Below are 21770 nucleotides of genomic sequence, written 5' to 3' on the forward strand. Positions count from 1 at the left end.
ATGTATATATATATATCGAGTCTCTCGCTGTCTTTCTCCTTGGACGCCCCAAGCACGGATTGACCCTGACAGCAAAGATACTACACCCTACCGTAGGCTGTACTATCTTTGATGATACTGATAGCGAGGTTGTACGTAATATGAGCCCGCCTCCTGAATGATTTAACCTGTGCCAATAAGGACATCAAAACATCATACACCTTGGCCCCCGACCCGGAACCGTGCTTCCACTTTGTTGTGAAATTTGATATCATATTGTTCTCGCACCAACTTATCACTGTCAGTGTCAGTCAAGCATACAATTTTTCTAACTAATCTAAGCCCTTTTTATTTATTTCTTAGTGTTTGTGTTTATCGCTTTCTCATATATACATCTTTGTATTTTCCTCATTCTCTGGCCCTGCCTGTTTCTCATTCTACGTCTCTGTTTTTCTTCGTATTCTCATTCTTGGTCACGGTAGATGAAGAAGAAGGAGAAGAAGTGAAGAAGAGAAGGAAGAGAAAGAGGAGAGGAGGAGGATTTGTTGAGAGCAGTAGGCTAGACACTAGATCTACCAGTATAAAAAAGATACATCCGTCACAGTTTGTTGACATTGTTGTCCGTTTCCAACCAATGAGTAGGAGCAGGGCGTTGGCGCAACACCGACCGACACACACTACACAGCGACAAATCAAAGTTGCAGCCGGATTGTCCTTGACTGGGGTTTGTATCTCTCTAAAACTGTGACTTCCTTTACTTTTTGGTCATTTTCATAATCTTACTACAATAGAGTGGTCATGACACTTTACTAGTCAAATTCCTGTTTTATATTTTATGGGTTGATATTTAGGGATGTTGCTGACCCGTGTTTATACTTTATGAAAGTGGCTATTCTCACCCGCCCGGAAGTTCTCGCAAGATCAACTCCTCCCCTCTTCTCTCTCTCTCTGTCTCTTTCTGAATACTGTCTATCGGTCCTTACATTATATTGTAAAATCAAATTAGATCTAGATCTATATCTAGATATATAGATCTAGAATTGCTTTCAAATTTGACCTGGATGTCCATTATGATATGGCCTGTCTACCACATTTTAATTTTTACTCCATCTAAAGATTTGATCCATAATGATTCTGACTGATGTTTTTATCCATATTATCACATCGAGATAAAAAATGTTTGCTTTTGAAGGACTTGATATAATTGTACAAAATGGTAGATATCTAGCTTTAACCTCTCCTTGAAAAAAACCTGGTGTTGTCCTCAAACTTATTATTACTCCATGTCAAATTATAGAATTTTGAGGACACTTTCTGCAATTTATGATGCACCAGGCATGACATACAGTGGTTGTCAACAAATTTGGTCTGAAATCGAGGTGGAATTTCAAAATTCAACTTCTTGCTCCTCTGTGATGTCTGTAGTTTGAATTTTTTAAAGTGAAAAGAAAACTGTGTCACGACCCGGTAGAATCAGGCGCTCGTCAATTTTGGGACATATAGAGTTCTTGGTTTGGTATCATCTAAGGCCGTCGTTATTCGGACTCGGGTCCGGAAAAAAGGAAGTGTCTTGGTTCTATAGATCTAACGTTCAGTGCTTCCAATTTTCCGCCATTTTTTAGTTTCCCCCACACCTTTTCTGCTGATCCGATGCCCGCCGCCTCATTGATTATGATTTATACGCCCCCCCCCCCCAGCCCTACCCCCCATGTTTCCCACTTTCCGTGTTGTAGAAAAAGGTAAAATTGAAGATTAGCAGACCACCTGGCACCTGCATATTATGAGCTGTGTAAAAAAAAAGACCGATTCGTTCAAATACACAAGCCTGTGTCATCTCGATTGTTTACCAAGAAAAAGTTGTGTTGCTGTGTAGAGCTGAGCATACGGCAACTTTTGATTCCATAGACCAGCGCACAATTCATTACGTAGATCTACGTCAAGATTAGCTTATGGCCTATATTATTGTAATAATGATCAGTTGCCAGGGGGAAAAAGACTGACGCGTATGCGACGTTCAACGCCCGGACCGATAGTGCCCCCCCACCCCCCTCCCTGACACGCACACAGCCACACGTGTGCAGGCCGCCCATCTGACCCCGACACACGCTAACGAGCCATCTTTAATTGCTTCTGATGACCTCTTGACAAATAAACATTTATTAGAAGCATTATAACTTTTCAGGCCGGCCTCAAATTCATCATAAGATAACAACTCGGCTCCTGCACAAAACGCCTTTTTGCCCGAAGTAATCCCGATCTCTACCCAGCCTGAGGCGAGTCACGAGTGAGGCAGGACAGGAAGCCGGAGTCACGAGTCACAGGAAGTCGGAAGTCGGAAGTGATGTCATGCTGGACAAGAATCAGAGTCCGAATAACATTTTTTCATATTCGGACTCGAGTCCGAATAATCACTTCGATCATCTAAAGCATGTCCATTGCCTTGCTTTTGATGAAAAAAGTATCCTTTTATCTTTGATACAAGTCGAGCTATTGACGATTGAAGGAGGTGGGGTCACCAGGTTTCAGAGGTAAAATTAGGGAGAAAATGGCAACCAAAATTGAGTTATTTCCTTAGCTTGAGAGTCTTTGGAAACTGAAAGTTTACATCTTTTCTGCCTTTGATCAATGTTTTTCAGTATACAGAAATGCGTTCTTTAATGGGCATGAAAGGTGTTGAGCCAAAAAACAAAAATTTGAAAAAAAATTCCCAAACCTGCAGAAAAATGCCAATTTCTTGTCTTTCATTATTTTGACGAGCGCCTGATTTCACCTGGCTGCATCAGATATATATAATCAAGGAAGAGGCTAGCCGTACTTAATGACGGCTAGACTGCCGTACTTAATGACGGCTAGACTGCCGTACTTAATGACGGCTAGACTGTTGTACTTAATGACGGCTAGACTAGTTTAGCCGTACTTATTCTTAATATGATGGCTAGACTGACCATTTACAAAAAATAGGCCTACTGAATTGTAAATATACATTTTTAGTGTGAAGTACCTAAAGTATTTGAATTTGAGACGAAACCAGGTGCCTTAATGACAGTGCATGTATTTTAAACCTCCTGTTTTCTAATGTTAATAGGGCCTAAGATAAGTACGGCTAGACTGGCAGTCTAGCCGTACTTAAGTACGGGTAGACAGCCAGGCTAGCCGTACTTAAGGACGGCTAGACTGTCAGGCTAGCCGTACTTAATATTGATAGCTGAATTGTAAATGGAATTTTTAGTTTGCAATGCCTAAAGTATTGGTATTTCAGACAAAACCAAAAGGTGCCTTACTGACTTGCATGTATTTGAACCTGAATAATTACTAGATCTAGATCTAATGAGACCTGTGTACTTAACAGGCTTGAGTCGATTGGGCCAAACCTAGATCTAAGTACGGCTAGACTGGCAGTCTAGCCGTACTTAAGTACGGCTAGCCACTTCGTATAATCAAAGGTTTTATCTTTTTCAGGTCAGTTTCCTTTTAAGTGGTCTAGAAAGATTTCATAACACACAAGATGTCAAGGAGAGTGGCAGTGGTAAGTGTTTTCATCTCGGAGAACTGTCACAAACTAATTGCTTTTGTTACTGGATAGTCTGTGTTGTTCTGTAAGTGTCTTATAACAAATAATATCTTGTTAAGCTACTTTTTCAGCATCATCACCTGCTTTCCTACTTTCCTTATAGAGATGCCTATTGACAGGATCAGATTGGGTCGGGTCGATTCATAGTGCATTATAGATGGACCCCTATATTGTTGTGTCTCTAATTTGACAAGAATAGAATACTTTGACCTTCCTGTGGTATTATTGTACACAAAAAACTGATCGTTCACAACACAGGCATTTCCTTTTCATAATGGCTTCAAGAGCTAATTGCTGCATTATATCACTGTTACTGTGTTGAGAGGTTCTTGAATCCTACAGACATGGGAAATGTAGACAGCTTTCCAGATACATATCTGTACCATTCTCTCCAAATCTACACTGTCCATTATTGCATTCATGCGCAAGAAAACATACCCTGACTTCATTACGACTCATCAAAGGCTGTTAACTTTGAGATTGGCTGATCACATCCAACGGTTTGACTTGCATTTTTGAAAAACAAACATGTTTAATTTTGAAGGTCACTTTCAAATTCAGTTGAATTGTGCCAAAATGAGCTAGCAATCCCCAACCCCAACCCAGTCCTAACAGTGACCTTTAAGCTTTTTTGTACATCATAAACAGTAGCATTCTGCCGTGTTGTCACACTTTCTACCACGGATTAATTTCATTTAGTGCTTTTGTATATTGTCTTTCTTTGCAGGTTACAGGCTCCAACAAAGGAGTTGGGTTTGGCATTGTGAGGGCCCTGTGCAAAAAGTTTGATGGGGATGTTATTTTGACAGGTATGTTATAGTTTTTTAAAAGTTCAGGGGGGAGTCTGACTTGTCTTACTTGTCCACTGTGTTGGGGTCACTGCAGTCGGAACATGTCCATCTCTGCTCTCCCCCCTCTTCAGGATCCGTCCCAGAGTCTGTCTATTAATAGTCTCCATCATAATCTGGTTGGAGATCCGTCGGACTGGTCCGCACAGATGGCTGTGTTTCCCCTCTCCTCTTTGGATCCCCTTCTCCTTCAGTCTACCTAGAGTGTGGGAACCGCTATCCGCCTTATTCTTCCTCAAATTTTCCCTTACAGCGGTTTGGAGGGTTGGTGGGTCCAGTGTCAAATTCCCTCCCACTTTTGCTTCAGGGGAGAGTATTTTTGTTAAGTATTGACATAAAGTTAAAGGCCATGAACATTTTATTCTCACTGGAAAAATAGGAGGCAAAGGAGGCGGGGGGGGGGGTAGTCCAAGAACAACTTATTTGGAGAACTTGGAACAGATGGGAAAGACAAAGATAAGGAATAATGTTTTTTTCCGAGCATCACAACAGAAGAAAGTGTTGAACTATGGTTGTCCACATCTGCCTCATATCTGGCCCTTGATGATGTTGATTCTAACCCTGTTTCTATAATCTAAATTACAATTTCAGAGAAGTTTGATCAAGGTTTTGTTGTTTAAAATGATGTTAAGAAATTGAAAAAAAAAACCAAGGTTCTCATTACAGGATGCCTCCCTAATTCAGAATTTCAGAAAAAAGATCCTGAGGGAAAGGGTGTGGAGTCAGCATGTGTTAAAAGTTTTTTCATATACTTTGTTGTATTCCGGTGTAATTATACAAAGGGCCGCTCCGGATATAAATGATTAGGATAGTATGAGAAAAAAACTGCTTGTCCTAGCGGGTCAACGTTGCCATCTCAACTAAGGAGATTGGTGTGGTATTTATCCTCAGCCCGAGATGAGGGGAGAGGGAAAGAGGCGGTGGATGCTCTGAAAAAGGAGGGTTTAAATCCTCTGTTCCACCAGCTGGACATCACAGAGCACTCCACTGTGGTGACGCTGAGAGACTTTCTGAAGCAGAACTACCAAGGCCTTGACGTGCTCGTCAACAATGCTGGTATTGCTTACAAGGTAAATTATAATTTAGCTGAAAACTTTTTTCTCAGGTTTTTTTTTCGTCGAGAAATGTTGAATGTAGAGAAAGAGTGGTTGCAATGTTCACGCCACTTATGTTTTGTCTAGAGGTCTGGTTGAGCTGAGTACCTTTAAACCCTTTGAGCCGTGAGTTCCTGAGGCTACCGTGCCCCTCTGCCTGAGCTCCTGAGCGATATATTTATACCATTCATATGATCGTCACTTGGTGGTGAAAAAAACCTCATGAAAAGTGGAGGCATCTGAAGAGGCTCTCTATCATACAGCGCCCCTACGATCCTCCCGGATTATGGGATCAGTAAGCCGTAAGCTGTATGATTTTCAGAATCACATTCCTTATCCCACTCAGGGTAGTCCTCGTCATTACCGGCATCTAATTCAGAAAGATCTTCATAATAATCAATAATGTTATAATAATGTCTTGTGTGGTAAACACGGTTTTACTGTACGTGTTTTGTTCCAGATTGGCTGGTCATAATAATCAATAATGTTATAATAATGTCTTGTGTGGTAAACACGGTTTTACTGTACGTGTTTTGTACCAGTGGCTAGGCATACGGGCAGATTTACCAACACTTGTGTACCAGTGGCTAGGCATATGGGCAGTTTTACCAACACTTGTGTACCAGTGGCTAGGCATACGGGCAGTTTTACCAACACTTGTGTACCAGTGGTTAGGCATATGGGCAGTTTTACCAACACTTGTGTACCAGTGGCTAGGCATACGGGCAGTTTTACCAACACTTGTGTACCAGTGGTTAGGCATATGGGCAGTTTTACCAACACTTGTGTACCAGTGGCTAGGCATACGGGCAGTTTTACCAACACTTGTGTACCAGTGGTTAGGCATATGGGCAGTTTTACACGACTCTGGTGTACCAGTGGCTAGGTATACGGGCAGTTGTATGCGCCACCAGCTGGGGTTCAAGGGGTTAAAATGAAAATGGTTCTATTCTGATAAGAAATAAGTGCATAAATGAAGCACACATTTTTTGTTTCTCTTCTGATTGTGGAAGGAGACCACACTGAGGTATGCTTGGCGTGTCAGACTTAATGCAAAAGGGGTTGAAGTCGGAGAGCTATGCTCTCTGTTGAAGGGGTTACTTTTTTCGCCTTTTGAATTTATGTTTCGGTAATTTAACAGATGTCTTACATTTATGTTCATATATTGTTTTTATATGGTTTTTCAGTTTTAGACAGTGGTGTTTAGTTTTTCTACTTTTCTTTTAGCTTTTTCGATAGGTTACAGTTAGATTGATGTCTTTCCTATTCAAGACGAATGTGAACTCTCTATTTTTTAGCGTTAAGGAAAAATGTGTTTTTTCTGTGGTGGAGTAGCAGAAAGTAATGCTGAAACGGAATATTTCAAAGTTGTTTTGAAATGGCAAATACATGTAATCAGTCACCATGAAACACGTGTTGTGAGCTCTGAAAAGAAAAAGAAAAAATGAATAAATAAAATAAATGTCTTTGATTGAACCTCTTTTGATATTAAATCTGCACGAGTGCAAAAGACAGTGTTAAGTCCAAACATGCACTGAGACATGAGCGGCTCATCTTTTCCTTTCAGGCTACGGCTACAGCACCCTTTCCTGAGCAAGCCGAAGTCACCAACAAGACAAATTTCTTCGCCACTGTGGACCTATGCAATGTTTTATTCCCGCTCCTTAGGCCTCATGCAAGGTGAGGAATGATCAGTAACGAACTGAGTTTTTAGTCTTGATAAGAGTATTACAGCATTTGCAACATGAATAGGTTATTTAAGTGCCGAAGAGATAAGTTTAGACAATGTTTCCCAGATTTTATCTTTCAGTGCATGAAGGAGGAACTTACTTTGATTTTTTGTGGAGAAATATTATGGCAGAGAAAATAATTTCGCGTCAAGCCAATTTCCTACCTGCAGGTGAAGTTATGGACTTCAGACTTCCCTTGTTAGATATTAGTACATGAGCATCATGTAAACTGGGAACAGAAAATATATTTTCAATTTTTGCCTTTGTTGTTGTTAAGTTAAAGGATACAGATGCTAAGCAGTGGAGAAAAAAATTTCGAAATGTGATGGAACCCGTGATGATTTAGATGTTTGAAAAATAGCTATGTTCAGTAAAGGATTTTTTCAGACCCCAGTAAAACCTTACCAAAACAAAGGATACATATGCTGAACAGTGGAGAAAAAAAGGATTTGCCAAACGTAAGAACCTGTGAATATATATATTTATTTAGGAATATGTTTAGTAAAGAATGTTTTCAGACTCCAGTGTTGTATTGTTGGATTTATTTTTCATCAGAGTGAGTAATGTGTCCAGCATGGTGAGCCAGTGGTCTCTCGCTAAATGCTCGGATGCTCTCAAGGCACGTTTCACCGATCCCAAGATCACAATGGAAGAGCTCACCTCTATCATGAAGCAGTTTGTCGAGTAAGTGGGCTGTGTATGTTGTGGCCTTGGTGGTCTAGTGGCTAGGCTGACAGGCTCGTAATCAGAAGGTCATGGGTTCAAACTCCTTTAGGGGGCATGACGTTGTGTTCTCAGGAAAGGCACTTTACTTGAATTTTCCTCATTTTACCCTGGTGGTAATAGGTACACAACTGTGGATTGTGAAAGATCCTGTCAGTTTGTTAGTGTTTGAGCGCTTGATTGGCTGCTTGCGCTGTATGCTTCATGGGAAACTGAGAATGTTTCTTAGTGTTCTATGGTCTGCTGGGATAACGATAGTTGCAAAGCGCTTAGAGAATGCTGTAGAGTATGGGTATGTGCTATATGAATGCAATTATTATTATTATTATTATTATTATTATTATTATTATTATTATTAGAGAGGAAGACCAAAATTGAGGTATAAAGACACCTGCAAAAACAGCTTATCTAAGCTTGGAGTAGATGTTAACTCCTGGGAAGAAATAGCTGAGGACTGGAAAACATGGAGGAATATTATAAAGGAAAGAACTAAAATGCTAGAGAACAGCCTTAGAAACAACCAGGCTGAGAAGCGCCAACGACGAAAGGAAAACAGCGGAAATACAGAGCTTCTATCTACGACACTGACATGCAAGCACTGCGACAGAATCTGCGTTTCAAACATAGGAAATATTAGCCATGAAAGAAGCTGCATGAAGACAACCTTGAGACCATCTTAAGCTAAATTGACCGTCTGCTTAGACGAAAAGAGCCATATATTATTATTGTTATTATTATTATCAAGCAAGACTCTCCCTACTTACTCTGCTTTTTAAACAATGACGATGATGATGATGATTATTCATTGCACTGTCTCAACCCTTTTTGAGATTCTTCAGAAAAGAGTTTACCCAGCTAGTATCATGGTGGGTGATGGTGTGGGTAACCTGGTTCGAATCCCTGTTGGAAATAATAAATAGAAAAATAAAATAAATTTTAAAAGGAATTACGCTTTTATTGAACTTACGTTAGGTTATTTTCAGAGTTTTTGAGGCTCTACACCTGCTCCGCTCTGTCCTTTCAGAGAAGGACATTGAATTCGTAGGTCCTGCCACTGCAATATAAATCTTCCAGTTTAACCTTCTGAGCCCTAGCCATGGGTAAACTGGTGATGTGTATAACTGCCTGTAAGCCTAGCCACCAGTACACCTGTGATGTGTACAACTGCCTGTATACCTAGCCACCAGTACATGGGTGATGTGTATAAATAACTGCCTGTACGTCTAGCCACCAGTACACTGGTGATGTATCTAACTGCCTGTATAACTAGCCACCAGTATACAGGTGATGTGTATAACTGCCAGTACGTCTAGCCACCGGTACACGGGTAACGTGTATAACTGCCTGTATATCTAGCCACCAGTACGCGGGTGATGTGTATAACTGCCTGTATACCTATTCACCAGCACTTCGGTGAGTGAGACCTTTCTCACAGCATGGCTTATCAGGTACAAAACGCGCACGGAAAACAGCGTTTACTACACATGATGTTACTGATTATTTTGAAGATCTTTGTGAATTAGATTCTGGTAAAGACAAGGAGTACCCTTAATGGGATAAAGGGAATTTGATTCTGACAATCATATGACATGAATGTTAGTTATATATCGCTCCGGAGCTCAGACAGAGGGGCACGGTAGCATCAGGAGGTTAGGGCTCAAAGGTTTAAAAGGCAGAAAGCTTGAGCTCGCTTACAGAAAAGCAACGAGACCTTGCCTGGATTTTATGTCTTCTTCTTCTTCATCGTTGTTGACCTCAAACAGAAACTAGTAAATCAGTGGGTGATAAGCGGGTGCTCTGGTGTGGTTTGTTGCTTCTTCTTTCCTATCAAACATCTATCGTCCTTATCTCCCCTTCTTCTTTTTTGTGTTTGTTACTCTCTTGTAGCACCTCTAATCTTTTGGTGCTCATATGACCATATGCTGTTGCGAGCGCCGTAAAACCTCTACCAAAACTAAAACTTAGTAAATCAGATTTAGAAGTGATTGCTTGATGCTGAAGAGAAAGGAGAAAAATGTCATTAGTTTTGAGTGCTGGTGTACCTCACTATCAGTCCCTGCAACATGTTATTGTTGTTTTGGATTAGTTATCGCTTTCCTTTTTGGCGGAGAGCCAAGTTTATTTGTTGGTTTAGTAGTAGTAGTAGTAGTATAGGGTTTTACGGCGCTCGCATTTGTTGGTTTATTGTCGTACTTGTCAAGTAAGTCTGTATAGTACAGCTGGCCCCATTCAGCTCTACTATTCAATATCAACATTAACAGGTTGGGTTGTTTTTTGGGCTCTTCCTATCTGTTTGAAGCGCAGCAGAGCCATTCGAATACGGTTTAGTTTATTTTTTAGATAATGAATTTTCATATAATTTTGCTCAACCTGACATAAAAATTAGAGCCTATATATGTGAGGGAGCCTGGTGAAAGCAGGCGCTTGTCAAAATATTGAAATTGAAGAAACATGCCTGTTTCAGCCAGTTTGAAAATTTTTATCAAATTTTTATTTATTTAGCTTAACCTCTTTTATGTCCATCAAGGACTCTTTAGCTATTGGAGTTACCAAACTGTGGCGGCCATTTTCTCGCTAATTTCAACACTGAAACCAGGTGACCACACCTCCTTCAATTGCAAATATCTTGAGTTCTGTTCTAGATAAACGGATATTTATTTCATTAGAAGCCAGGCAAATGAACGAGCTTCCAGATGATACGGATAACTCCACATGCCCAAAAATTAACATGCGCCCTTTTCCACCCCGTCATGACACATATTGTATCTAAAATCACTGCAGTAAATACAGCAATACTTTGTACTTGATGGCAGAGTGATAAGTGAAGATAACGCCATGTCGTAAAACTTGCATGCCTCTAAAAAGTTTTTACTTCTCTTCAGTATTTAGTAGTCACTCCATAAAACCTGTTCGAAATTCGGAGCACAGTGAATCGTGATGTGACGTCATTGTTTCAGCACAGCTTGCAATGTAATGCGTGTTTAGGGTTTTAAAAAAATGTTTTTAAACAAAAAAACCCAACAAAACCAAACATTGATATCAGTCTCATGCTCGTGTGATCTATTAGCGCGTTGGTTGAGTGAGTGCTTGCAGTGGGGAGATGACAGGGACCAATGAAATGAGAGAATATGGTATTAGCTGCGGGTGTGGCACACCAGGAAGCTGACATATAATATAGAGCTGAGATTATATCTTTGGCGTTGATGGCCTAGTGGTTAGGCTCTCGGACTCGCAACCGTAAGGTCGTGGGTTCGAACCCCTGTGCCAGTGAGTGGCTGACAGTATCTCGGCGGGTGCATTCCTTTACGACGACTTTGACATCAAATTACTTTTCAACAATTACCGAAAACAGGTCTCTTATCGGTATTTAATTCATTAGATGAAAAACTATCAAATAGGTTCACTTGTTTTAGTTGAATGACCCATTTAGTGACGTTTTGATAATTTTTAGATTTAGTACCAAAGAAGGGGTCCGGCATAGCGGGTTTACCCACCTCCGTGGAGATAAAGAGTTGATAATTTATGTTTCAGATCAGCCCAGAACAACAAACATGTAGAGGAAGGATTTTCTGACAGCGCTTACGGGATGTCCAAAGTTGGGGTCACAGTCATGTCCATCATTCAGCAGAGAGAGCTGGACGAGAAGGGAGCGGACGATATTGTGGTCAATGCCGTGAGTAGGCTCACTGTTGGGTTTGTGGTGACGGAATTGATATTGATGAGAGAAACTTTATTAATCCTCCATTGAAAGAAATTGGTGGTGATGAGTTTTTACCATTTTCTGCCTCCCAAAGTGTAGGTTTAGCGAAGAGTAACGGTCCATTTCAAAGCTGTGGGCCCTCCTACTTTCATGCATCTGCATCTTACATTTTGTTCGGACACACAATGCAGAAAGAAGTATTAGAGAATATTGTAACAACAGGCAAGTTTGATGGAAAAGAGGCAGAAGCAGACAGAGGGAAAAGATACTGGACAAGATGACAACACGGCTAGGAGCAGCAAGAACAACAAACCATTGCTGCAACGCAAGACAGAGTGAAGTGGAGGTCCATGATCGTCCACGCCAGTCGGCAAGGCACCGGATGATGATGATGATGATCTTACATAAATTCCCTCTTCTGTTTCCATCTTCCTCCCTCTTTCTCTCTTTGACTCTCTGTCTGTGTCTCTCTGTCTCTGTCTCTCTCTCTCTCTCTCTCTCTCTCTCTCTCTCTCTCTCCCTCTCTCTCCCTCTCTCTCCCTCTCTCTCTCTTTGACTATCTGTCTGTGTCTCTCTGTCTCTCTGTCTCTGTCTCTCTGTCTCTGTCTCTCTCTCTCTCTCTCTCTCTCTCTCTCTCTCTTTCTCCCTCTCTCTCCCTCCCTCCCTCTCTCTCTCTTTGACTATCTGTCTGTGTCTCTCTGTCTCTGTCTCTCTCTTTCTCTCTCTCTCTCTCTCCCTCCCTCCCGTCCTCCCTCCCTCTCTCTCTCTCTTTGACTATCTGTCTCTGCCTCTCTCTCTCTCCATTTGGCTGTTTTTCTGTTTGCCATAGCGCCGTTTGGTGTCCCTGTTACTATATTTTCTGTCTGTCTATTGACTAATCCAAAACTACCTTCCTCCTCTGTATATTACAGTGTTGTCCCGGATATGTGGATACGGACATGACTAGCCACATGGGTCATCTGACCATAGATCAAGGTAAGGCTGGAGTTTAACCCTTTGAGCCCTTGCTTCTGGTACTCTGATGGCGCATAAAATTGCCCGTATGCCTTTCCTGTATGCCTTGCCTGTATGCCTTGCCTGTGGCGCACCGGTGCGCGAGACCCTATCCAATCCCCAACCTGGCTTGTCTGGGACAAAACTCGTACGGAAAACAGTGTGTACTACACAGAATGTTATACATATTGATTATTTTGAAGATTAAAAAAAATTAGATGCTGGTACTTACGAGAACTACCCCGAGCGGGATATGGAAAGTGATTTTGACGATCTTATGAATGTTCATAATATATTGCTCAAGAGCTCCACAACATTTGAAATATACAAGTAGGCCTACGTGCAACTTTTTCATATGAAAGTTAATATATTATAAACAGATAAACTAGGGCTAAAGAATCATCACTCTTGTTCACTTTCCTTGTGTGCCGGCCAGTAGTTTCCGTGCCCGAGGATCTGTGTGTGATAATTACACAAGTGAAACTGATTTTTTAAAACTTATATTTATTTCTTCCTCAGGGGCAGTAACTCCAACTTATTGCGCTCTTCTGCTGCCAAACATCTCGAGTCCGCGTGGAAATTTCATCAAAGAGGAGAAAATCTCCGAGTGGAAGATGTAAACTCGTTTGCTTGTTTTTTTTTGGGCCAAGATTTGAGTGAAGTCAGTTACTTGGTACCTTTTGTGTCACGACGCGGGGGAATCAGGTGCTCGTCCGTTTTTGGACGTGGGGAGTTATTGGTATCATTTTAAAGGTTATTCATTTGTCTTGTTTTCGGTAAAGAAAATACTCATATAGATCTATCATGAATAGAAGTCGAGGTATTTACGATTTTAAAAAGGGGTGGGGGTCGCCTGGTTTCAGAGATAAAATTAGCAAGAAAATGAGGGCTGCCAAATTTGGCGACTTTCAAAGTCTGAAAGTCATTAGAAAATGCAAATTTACATTTTTGTGTCTTAAATCAACATTTTTTTTGTGAAATCCACACTGAAATGTGTTTTTTAATGGTTCTGAAAGATGTCGAGTCAAACAACAAAAATTTGATAAGAATTGCTAAACGGACAGAAAAATGCCTGTTTTTTTTTCGATTTCATTATTTTGACGAGTGCCTGATTTCACCACGATGCCTCACATTTAGAAAAGTTTTTGTGCTGTATTTCATCTCAGTACAACAGAGTAGATCTATGTAGTCCGTGTGGAGAAGCATTGAGAACCTAGTCTTTTCTTGTCCTTGTTGGGAGTATATTTCAGATGAGTCATTGTGATCACCAGAAATGTTGTGCTACTGTTTTATTTGTGATGTAATTTGGCCACCGGTAGGTCCCGCTTTTTTTCTGTTCCTTCTTTCTGTTCTTTTTATCTGTCCCCATGGTTTTATGCACCCCGCATAATTTAGCAAAATTTGATCATTTTTTGCTTAATTTCTGATTATTTTCCTATATCATTCTTTGGTAAAATTAGCACTATCACATAATTCCACATTTTTGGGCCCAGTTTGCATAATTTCAGAATTTTTCTCGCATAAAACGACGGGGACAGTTTTATCCGCCCGTCTTACTTTTTCCTTAACCCTGAATGATCACTTATTTTGTTTCTCTCCTTCTCTCTACTCGAAAAACATTCCTCCCCCCCCAACTGGGAATTTAAAAAAAAGTTGTCCTGTTTTCTTTTTGGGGGTGAGGAAATTCTGTTCTAGATGCTGAGACCCTCTTTGCCTAGTTTTGTTTTCCATTTTCATTCTTTCCAGTAAGCAGCCACTTTATATCAAGTTTTCTAGAATGCCTTATCTCCCCCCCCCCCCCCTTGTATATACTAACTATACTATAATATGTGAAGGATGCTGACAAAATGAGTTACTTTTTGGATTCGAGCCCTATGGAAATCGCTACATCACGCTTATAGATGAAGTTTTCACAATTTGTAAGTATGAAATCATCTAAGGCAAGTTATAGTTAAAGAATACGACATCAATGGAAAAATCTACAAATTTGACCCTAGTGTTGATTTGTGGTCAATATCTTCATTTGTGGATTGTGAGAAGCAACTCATTTTGTCCGCACGCTTCATATATATTAACCAGAGTAAGCTTGTTATTTTGCTTGAATGAATTTGCACTTTTTTCTTTAGCAGCCGGCTTTGACTTGATGTGAACTCGCTCTTCACAACCCTTTTTCTCTTCTTCAAGTCAGTTTACACAGAACACAAGTTGGTTTACTCATTTCTAATATCGTTCTACATGAGTTGTACTGTTTTAGTGTTTTACTCTGACTCCTGTCTGAATGCGACGGTCTCCACGTTTGAAAGCAATCGGTACTTTCGAATATCCATATGGGGTAGTATCTGCTCCTCAGACATAAGAGTTATTTATCTGCGTGATATTAATATTATTATATTTTTTTAGTATTCCTTTTTTTCAGGCCAGTGGTTCTACTTATATTTAAGCTGTCTTATAATCATTTTGTGCTGTTACTTAATTTTGATTAAAAAATGAAATGTTCTTGTGTGATACCTTGAATTGACTACTCTAAGTATTTACCAGGTTGTTTTTTACAGTTTTCATTGTTTTACCAGGTTATTGTTTTAAAAGAGGATATTATTTCAAATCCATTTTTGACTAAATTTGATTTTTTCTTCGCCGATGTCAGTTTATAAAAGACGCAAGTCAGCCTGTTTTTTTTTAAATTTAAAGTTATGGCTTTTCATAGTTCTTGCCTCAACCTCCTGTCTGTTTTTGCCTCACTCTGAATGTCATGTGTGAGTGGAAGACCTGACATCTGTGGTGTAGTGCTTAGCCGTTTTGCTGTCTCTCACAGAAGACCCAAGTTCAATTCCTGAGTGGGGAGAATTTTTAATGAGTGTCTCAGTCTCTCTGCTGGGGCATTGCATTCCTCTCTGCCTGGGTTGGACCTGACAGGCAGGGTTGGAAGCCAAGCCCGCCTCCTAAATGATCTCAAAATGTGTTGATGGAGGCGTAAAACCACTACTATAGCTAATTTAGAAAAAAAAAACCCAACTAAACAACCCAAAACAAAATCCCCCAAAAATGTGAAAATCAAGCCCACCCTACTATTTTTTAATGCCTGACTTGAATATTTTTTTATTTTTTTTGCGTGCATGATATTACCACCACTCTGAGTACTTTTGTACTACAAGTTCTATTTTTTTATTTGAACTATCCTTATAATATAACTTTGCCTTGTTACTTACTTAGTTTTGATCAAAGAGAAACATTGTTTTACTATGCTCAATATAAGTTTTTGTATTGCTACAATCTTTCTATAGGACTATTCTCCTAGATAACTAACTGCCTCGTTGCTTCGTTTTAACCAAAGAGAAATGTTATTTTTTTACTCTGCTCAATAAAAGTTTTGATTTAAGTTTTGGTATTTAAACTGCAATATTCACAGCAGCGGACGGTTGGAGGGTGCCACTTGTAGGTCCTTTCTTCTTTACTTTCCCTCTGTTGTCTGTCTGTCTGTCTGTCTGTCTGTCTGTCTGTCTGTCTGTCTGTCTGTCTGTCTGTCTGTCTGTCCTGCTTTTGCCCAGCGCTAAAAGACCATTATTGCCTCAGTGTACTTTCCTTTACTCAAACAAACCAATGGCCTTTATGGCAAGTTGTAAAATGAAAAATGAAAACGTACTATTTAAAATATTTATTGTTACTTAAAAGAGTTGTTTCAAGTCACAAATATATTTACACTGAATGTTAATATTTTAACATTTTAGCATTTTAAAGTCAATTAGTTAACCAATCGTGCAGTGAAATTTTGCGAAAGTAAACTTGTGTTTCGCGCGCTCATATGACCTTAGCAGTTGCGAGCGCCGTAAAACCCTATACTACTAAACAAACCAAGAAATGGGCTGACTCATGTCCCGCTCATAACTGTGCCTGATCTGCAACGGGGAACTGCTGCTTTTTCTTTCCTAATCCTAACTATTATCATTTTCCTCTACTTTTTTTTGTATGTCTGTCACTCTCTTGTGACCTGCTATTTCCTGGGTGACTTGATGGTCGAAGCAGACTTTGTGCTGTTGAAGCTAGAGAGGTGAGCAGAGTAAGTCTGATTTCCTGTAAAGACTTCTCTGTTGACACCCACCCCTTGACGCTCATATGATCTTATGCAGTTGCAAGCGCCGTAAAACCTCTACTAAAACTAAAAACTGTCTGTCCTGCTTTTGCCCAGCACTAAGTAAATGACCATTATTGCCTCGGTGTACTTTTTAAAACTCCAACAAACGAAGCAATTTTCTCAGCTTGTGTGGAAAAATGTTTTTGAAAATGTTTTTAAATATTTTTTGGGTAATTTTATATTGTTATTTTGAACGGTTCATGAAGTTGCATTACAATACAATAATTGTAGGTCTACATTTTGTTCTCGTGTGTTTTCCTGTTGAGCAGTTATATAATATATATAGAAAGACAAATAGCTAGATCATATCTGGGTTGAGGGTAAAGGTTTTGGAAGCATTTATCAACTTAAACCATTGCATTTTCCATTGTTGTTACCTTTTTTGTTTGAATATTGTTTTACAGCTACGGAGGTGCAGGGGTTGAAATGACCTTAATAATGACGCTTTAACCAGAATATCTTAATAAATTTTATGAAATAATCCTGAGGGGCAATAATGCAAACTTTTGCTTTGATATTATTTGGAGTCTCATTGCTGTGAATTTATACATTCATTTAGTTGTTGTTGTTTTTTTTTCTCTCTTTCTTAATTTGTATTTTGTAGAATTAAAATTTTGGTAAATTTCTTGCTTTGCCTTGAGTTGTTTTTTAAAAATGTATGTTAGCAGGTGAGCGAGTTTTTTAGGGGAGGTTGGTTTTCTTTTTGGTGGGGGGGGGGGGGTTGTGTTCCTCTATCTTTACTGCTATTGCTATGTCCCTAAATAAAGGGATTTAAAGGAAAGTTATATTATTGTTAAAAAGTGTAAAAATGTTACCTTTGCTGTCCATCGATTTGATGACGACTGTCCCCCTGTGTTACGATGTTATAAGGTCCTTTTCATCATATGTGGGCGCGGAGATGGCTGCTCAGGCCAATCCCTGGTCAGCAGACGCTAGTGCTGCTGCTTTTTCTTTCCTCATCCTTACTGTCGTTATTCTTCCTCTACTTCTATTGTATGTTTGTCCCTCTCTTGTGAACTGCTATTTCCGGGACCCCCCGGGGCAGTGCCACTGACTGAAGTGTCTTTAGGCCTTTCCCAAAAGGGGGACATTTCTCGTTCTTATGCACAGTAGAATTGTAAATGGGCTGATCCAACAATGTCATGCTCATAACTGTGATTGAAATACGACAGGGAACTGCTGCTTTTTCTTTCCTAATCCTTACTATCATCTTTCTTCCTTTCTTCTTTTGTATGTTTGTCTCTCTCTTGTGACCTGCTATTTCCGGGGTGCCTTGATAGTCGGAGCAGACCTTGTGCTGTTGAAGCTAGAGAGGGGAGCAGTCTAGGTCTGATTCCCTGTAAGGACTTCTCTGTTGACACCCATCCCTTGGCGCTCATTTGACCTTATGCAGTTGCAAGCGCCGTAAAACCCTCTACTATATAAAAAAAAAAAAGACGCTGGTGCTGCTGTTTCGCTCCTCGTCTTTACTATCGTCATTCTTCCTCTTAGTTTTTTTTGGGTTTTAATAGAGGTTTTACGGCGCTCGTAACTGCATAAGGTCATATGAGCGCCAGAAGATTAGAGGTGTTGTTACAAGAGAGTAACAAATATAAAAAAGAAGAAGGAGGGATCAGGGCAATAGATGTTTGATAGGAAAGAAGAAGCAAACCGCATCAGAGCACCCGCCAACCACCCGCATTCTTCCTCTACTTCTTTTGTATGTTTGTCACTCTCTTGTGAACTGCTATTTCCAGGGTGCCTTGATAGTCGAAGCAGACTTTGTGCTGTTGAGGCAGGAGAGGTGAGCAGAGCAAGTCTGATTCCCTGTAAGGACTTCTTTGTTGACGTCCACCCCTTGGCGCTCATATGACCTTATGCAGTTGCGAGCAGAGTAAAACCTTACTGTGGGTGGTTGGCGGGTGCTCTGGTGTGATTTGCTTCTTCTTTCCTATCAAACATCTATCGTCCTTATCTCCCCTTCTTCTTTTTTATGTTTTTTACTCTCTTTGTAACACCTCTAATCTTCTGGCGCTCACACTCATATGACTTTATGCAGTTGCGAATGCCATAAAACCTCTCTACAAAAAATAAAAATTTTAAAAATAAATCTTACTGAAACTTAAACTACAGAGACGCTGGTGCAGGGAGTGCAAGGAAACTACATGTATTAGAGGTGGTTAGGGCCAAGGTCAGGGTCATGGCCAGGGTCAGCGATTGATGCCTTTCTGCTTATAATAATAATAATAATAATAATAATAGTAATAATAGATAGCATTTGTATAGCGCATATCCCCGCTCACCAGCAGGCTCTATGCGCTTTACACTATATTATTACCCCAGCAGACCATAGAACACTCCGAAACATTCTCAGCTTCCCGTGACGCATACAGTGCAAGCAGCTGATTAAGCATACATGCTTCTTCTGCATCAGCTCGCTTCTTCTGAAAATTGCGGGAGGTTGGAGGGTGCCACTGGTAGGTTTTACTTTTTTCTGTCCCTCTGTTGTTTCTGTCTGTCTGTCTAACTTCTTCCCTGCATATATATGACCGTTATTGTGTCGATGTACTTCTCTTTACTTAATAAACGCAAACCTCAACCCCCCCCCCCCGGGGCAGTACCACTGACTGTAGTGTCTTTAGGCCATTCCCAAAGGGGGGACATTTCTCGTTCAAGCATAGTAGAATTGTAAATGGGCTAACTCATGTCAATGTCACGCTCATAACTGTGCCTGATCTACAACAGGGAACTGCTGCTTTTTCTTTCCTGATCCTTACTATTGTCATTTCCTCTACTTCTTTTGTATGTTTGTCACTCTCTTGTGACCTGCTATTTCCGGGGTGCCTTGATAGTCGAAGCAGACCATGTGCTGTTGAAGTTAGAGAGGTGAGCAGAATAAGTCTGATTTCCTGTAAAGATTTCTCTGTTGACACCCACCCCTTGGCGCTCATATGACCTTTTGCAGTTGCGAGCGCCGTAAAACCCTCTACTGTAACCCCCCCCCCCCCCCAACAAAAACTCAAACCTCAAAATTTTGGGTGTTCGGATGGTGCCACTGGTAGGTCCTTCTTTACTTTCTCAAGCTTGTTGTTCTGTCTGTCTCTCGTACTATTTTCCTACACTAAATGACCATTATTGTGTCGATGGGCTTCTCTTTACTCAAACAAACAAACAAACAAACAACCAGACAAACCAACCAACCAACAGACAAAACAAACAAACCAACAAAGCATCTCAACAAAGCAGTCCACTTATAGTACAAGTCCGTTTATTGTGCACAATAGAATGCAACAAGAGGTGATAGTGTGGTATTAAATGAACATAATTAATATTATTATTATTGGAACAGTACAGTGTGTTGCTATACTCCATTAGCTTGTCACGGCTATAGGGAACCAGAAATCGTATGTGTGTAGTTATGTCTCCTATAGTCTTAGCACATAATATATTATTATTATATGGTCGCTTTTAAGGACAAGCGGGCGAACCCAGATTTCGGGGGCTTCCAGAGATCTTGACCTACACCAAGGAGATTAAAAGTAAAGCTCCTTGACCTACACCAAAAGTGGGCATTGCCCTACCTATAGGAGAAGTTTGGTTTCATTGGCGTGTATATTTTGTTTGGTTATAGAGAAAACTCTCCTTGTCTTTTAAAGAAACAGAACAAGGGTCCAAAAACTTTATCTTTGATTTTCTCCAAACAGCATTTTTCGGGAAAGTCCCCTTGTGCTTAAAAGCGGCCATTTGTTCTGTCGGTGGACAATTACAATGTTCTTTGGACGATTACAGTATACGGTGGACGATTACGTAATCGGTTTTTCTTAGAAAAAAAAGAGAAAAACAGCTTCGAGGGTGCAATATCCAACTGCGAGGCGTCTCTGAAATGGCTCACCGGAATTGATCAGTTGTTTTAAGCTGTTTGATTGTTTGTTTTTGAATCAAGAAATGCATTAGAAGGGCCAGGTCGGACACCTGAATATTCCACAATTTTTGTCAAGTCAAGGCTTAGCTGTCCCCGCCGATTTGTGGAAAAAAATTTTAATATTATGCAAAATGAGCCTAAAAATGTGAAATTATGCGATTCTGTTAATTTTAACAAAGAATGATAAAGGAAAATAATCAGAAATTAAGCAAAAAATGATCAAATTTTTCTAAATTATGCGGGGTGCATAAAACCAACCACGGGGACAGGCTAGGTGCCCTACTTTTCAAAGTACGTGTACATGTCATTGCCAGTGGAGTGAACCAAGTACTATGACTGAATAGGTCAGGGCAGCAACTAATATTAATAATGGTTATTATGCCTCGATGGGTCCTTGATTTGAAATCTAAACTTGACTTTACGATTTCTCAGAACTTTAAGCAGTGTGTGACATAATTAGCATCAATTAGTATCTCAAAATTTAAAAAAATGGCACGATAAGCCTAAGGTAATCCACAATGAGTCTTTCATTTCCAACTTGAATTTACTTAACAATGAACAATTTCTCCAAACTTCAAGATGTGACATACATGTACATGAAATAGTTGGGTTTTTTTAGCCTTTGAGCCGTTCATCTGGATGATGCTTGTGCACGTGAAAGTCGTAAATGTATCAATGTATCATATCTGCACCAACAGGTTTTATCCCCAACACACCCTCTCCCCGAAAAAAATAAAAAAATAAAATTGTTTAAAATCCATAACAATCGTGCATTGCAAAAAAATAAATAGAGAAAATAAAAATAAACTCAATATCTATTTTTTTTTAAAAACCGACAAAAAAAAACCCCAAAACAACCCAAATGAACTTTAATATAATCAAAGGCAATTTTCCCCTCACTTTCTTCATGTAGTGTGGCTACGAAAAGCAGTCCGTTGGCTCATTGCACCTTCTCTACGCTTTTCTTATTTTTTCCAATAACTGGTTCAGCCCGTGATAAATCTATATTCTTCTGAAAACTTAGTTAGTATTTAATAAAGTACTAATCTGTCCCCGTCGTTTTATGCAAGAAAAATTCTGAAATTATGCAAACTGAGCGCCC

General features: G+C 40.0%; 1 protein-coding gene across 2 annotated transcripts; it reads left to right on the plus strand.

The window, feature by feature from the left end:
- Positions 1-410: 410 nt before the first annotated feature.
- LOC101855046 (carbonyl reductase [NADPH] 1) lies at positions 411-14215 on the plus strand. Of its 2 annotated transcripts, none has more exons than XM_005106209.3 (9): positions 411-703; positions 3439-3505; positions 4278-4359; positions 5290-5468; positions 7060-7172; positions 7778-7906; positions 11477-11618; positions 12557-12620; positions 13158-14215. In XM_005106209.3, the coding sequence occupies exons 2-9, from the start codon at positions 3485-3487 to the stop codon at positions 13256-13258; spliced, it is 831 nt and encodes a 276-aa protein (XP_005106266.1). In that variant the 5' UTR covers positions 411-703; positions 3439-3484; the 3' UTR covers positions 13259-14215. The 2 variants fall into 2 exon arrangements, with proteins under 2 accessions (XP_005106266.1, XP_035827738.1); XM_035971845.1 differs by lacking the exon at positions 411-703 and adding an exon at positions 1177-1195.
- Positions 14216-21770: the final 7555 nt, after the last annotated feature.

The sequence above is a fragment of the Aplysia californica genome, unplaced genomic scaffold (genome assembly GCF_000002075.1).
Source record: "Aplysia californica isolate F4 #8 unplaced genomic scaffold, AplCal3.0 scaffold00519, whole genome shotgun sequence".
In the NCBI taxonomy this organism is placed as follows: domain Eukaryota; kingdom Metazoa; phylum Mollusca; class Gastropoda; order Aplysiida; family Aplysiidae; genus Aplysia; species Aplysia californica.

Coding starts and splice junctions, on each gene's coding strand:
- LOC101855046 (XM_005106209.3), top strand. CDS start 3,485: ATGTCAAGGAGAGTGGCAGTG. Junction 5,469..7,059: donor ATGCTGGTATTGCTTACAAG/GTAAATTATAAT, acceptor TTTTCCTTTCAG/GCTACGGCTACAGCACCCTT. Junction 11,619..12,556: donor ACGATATTGTGGTCAATGCC/GTGAGTAGGCTC, acceptor TGTATATTACAG/TGTTGTCCCGGATATGTGGA.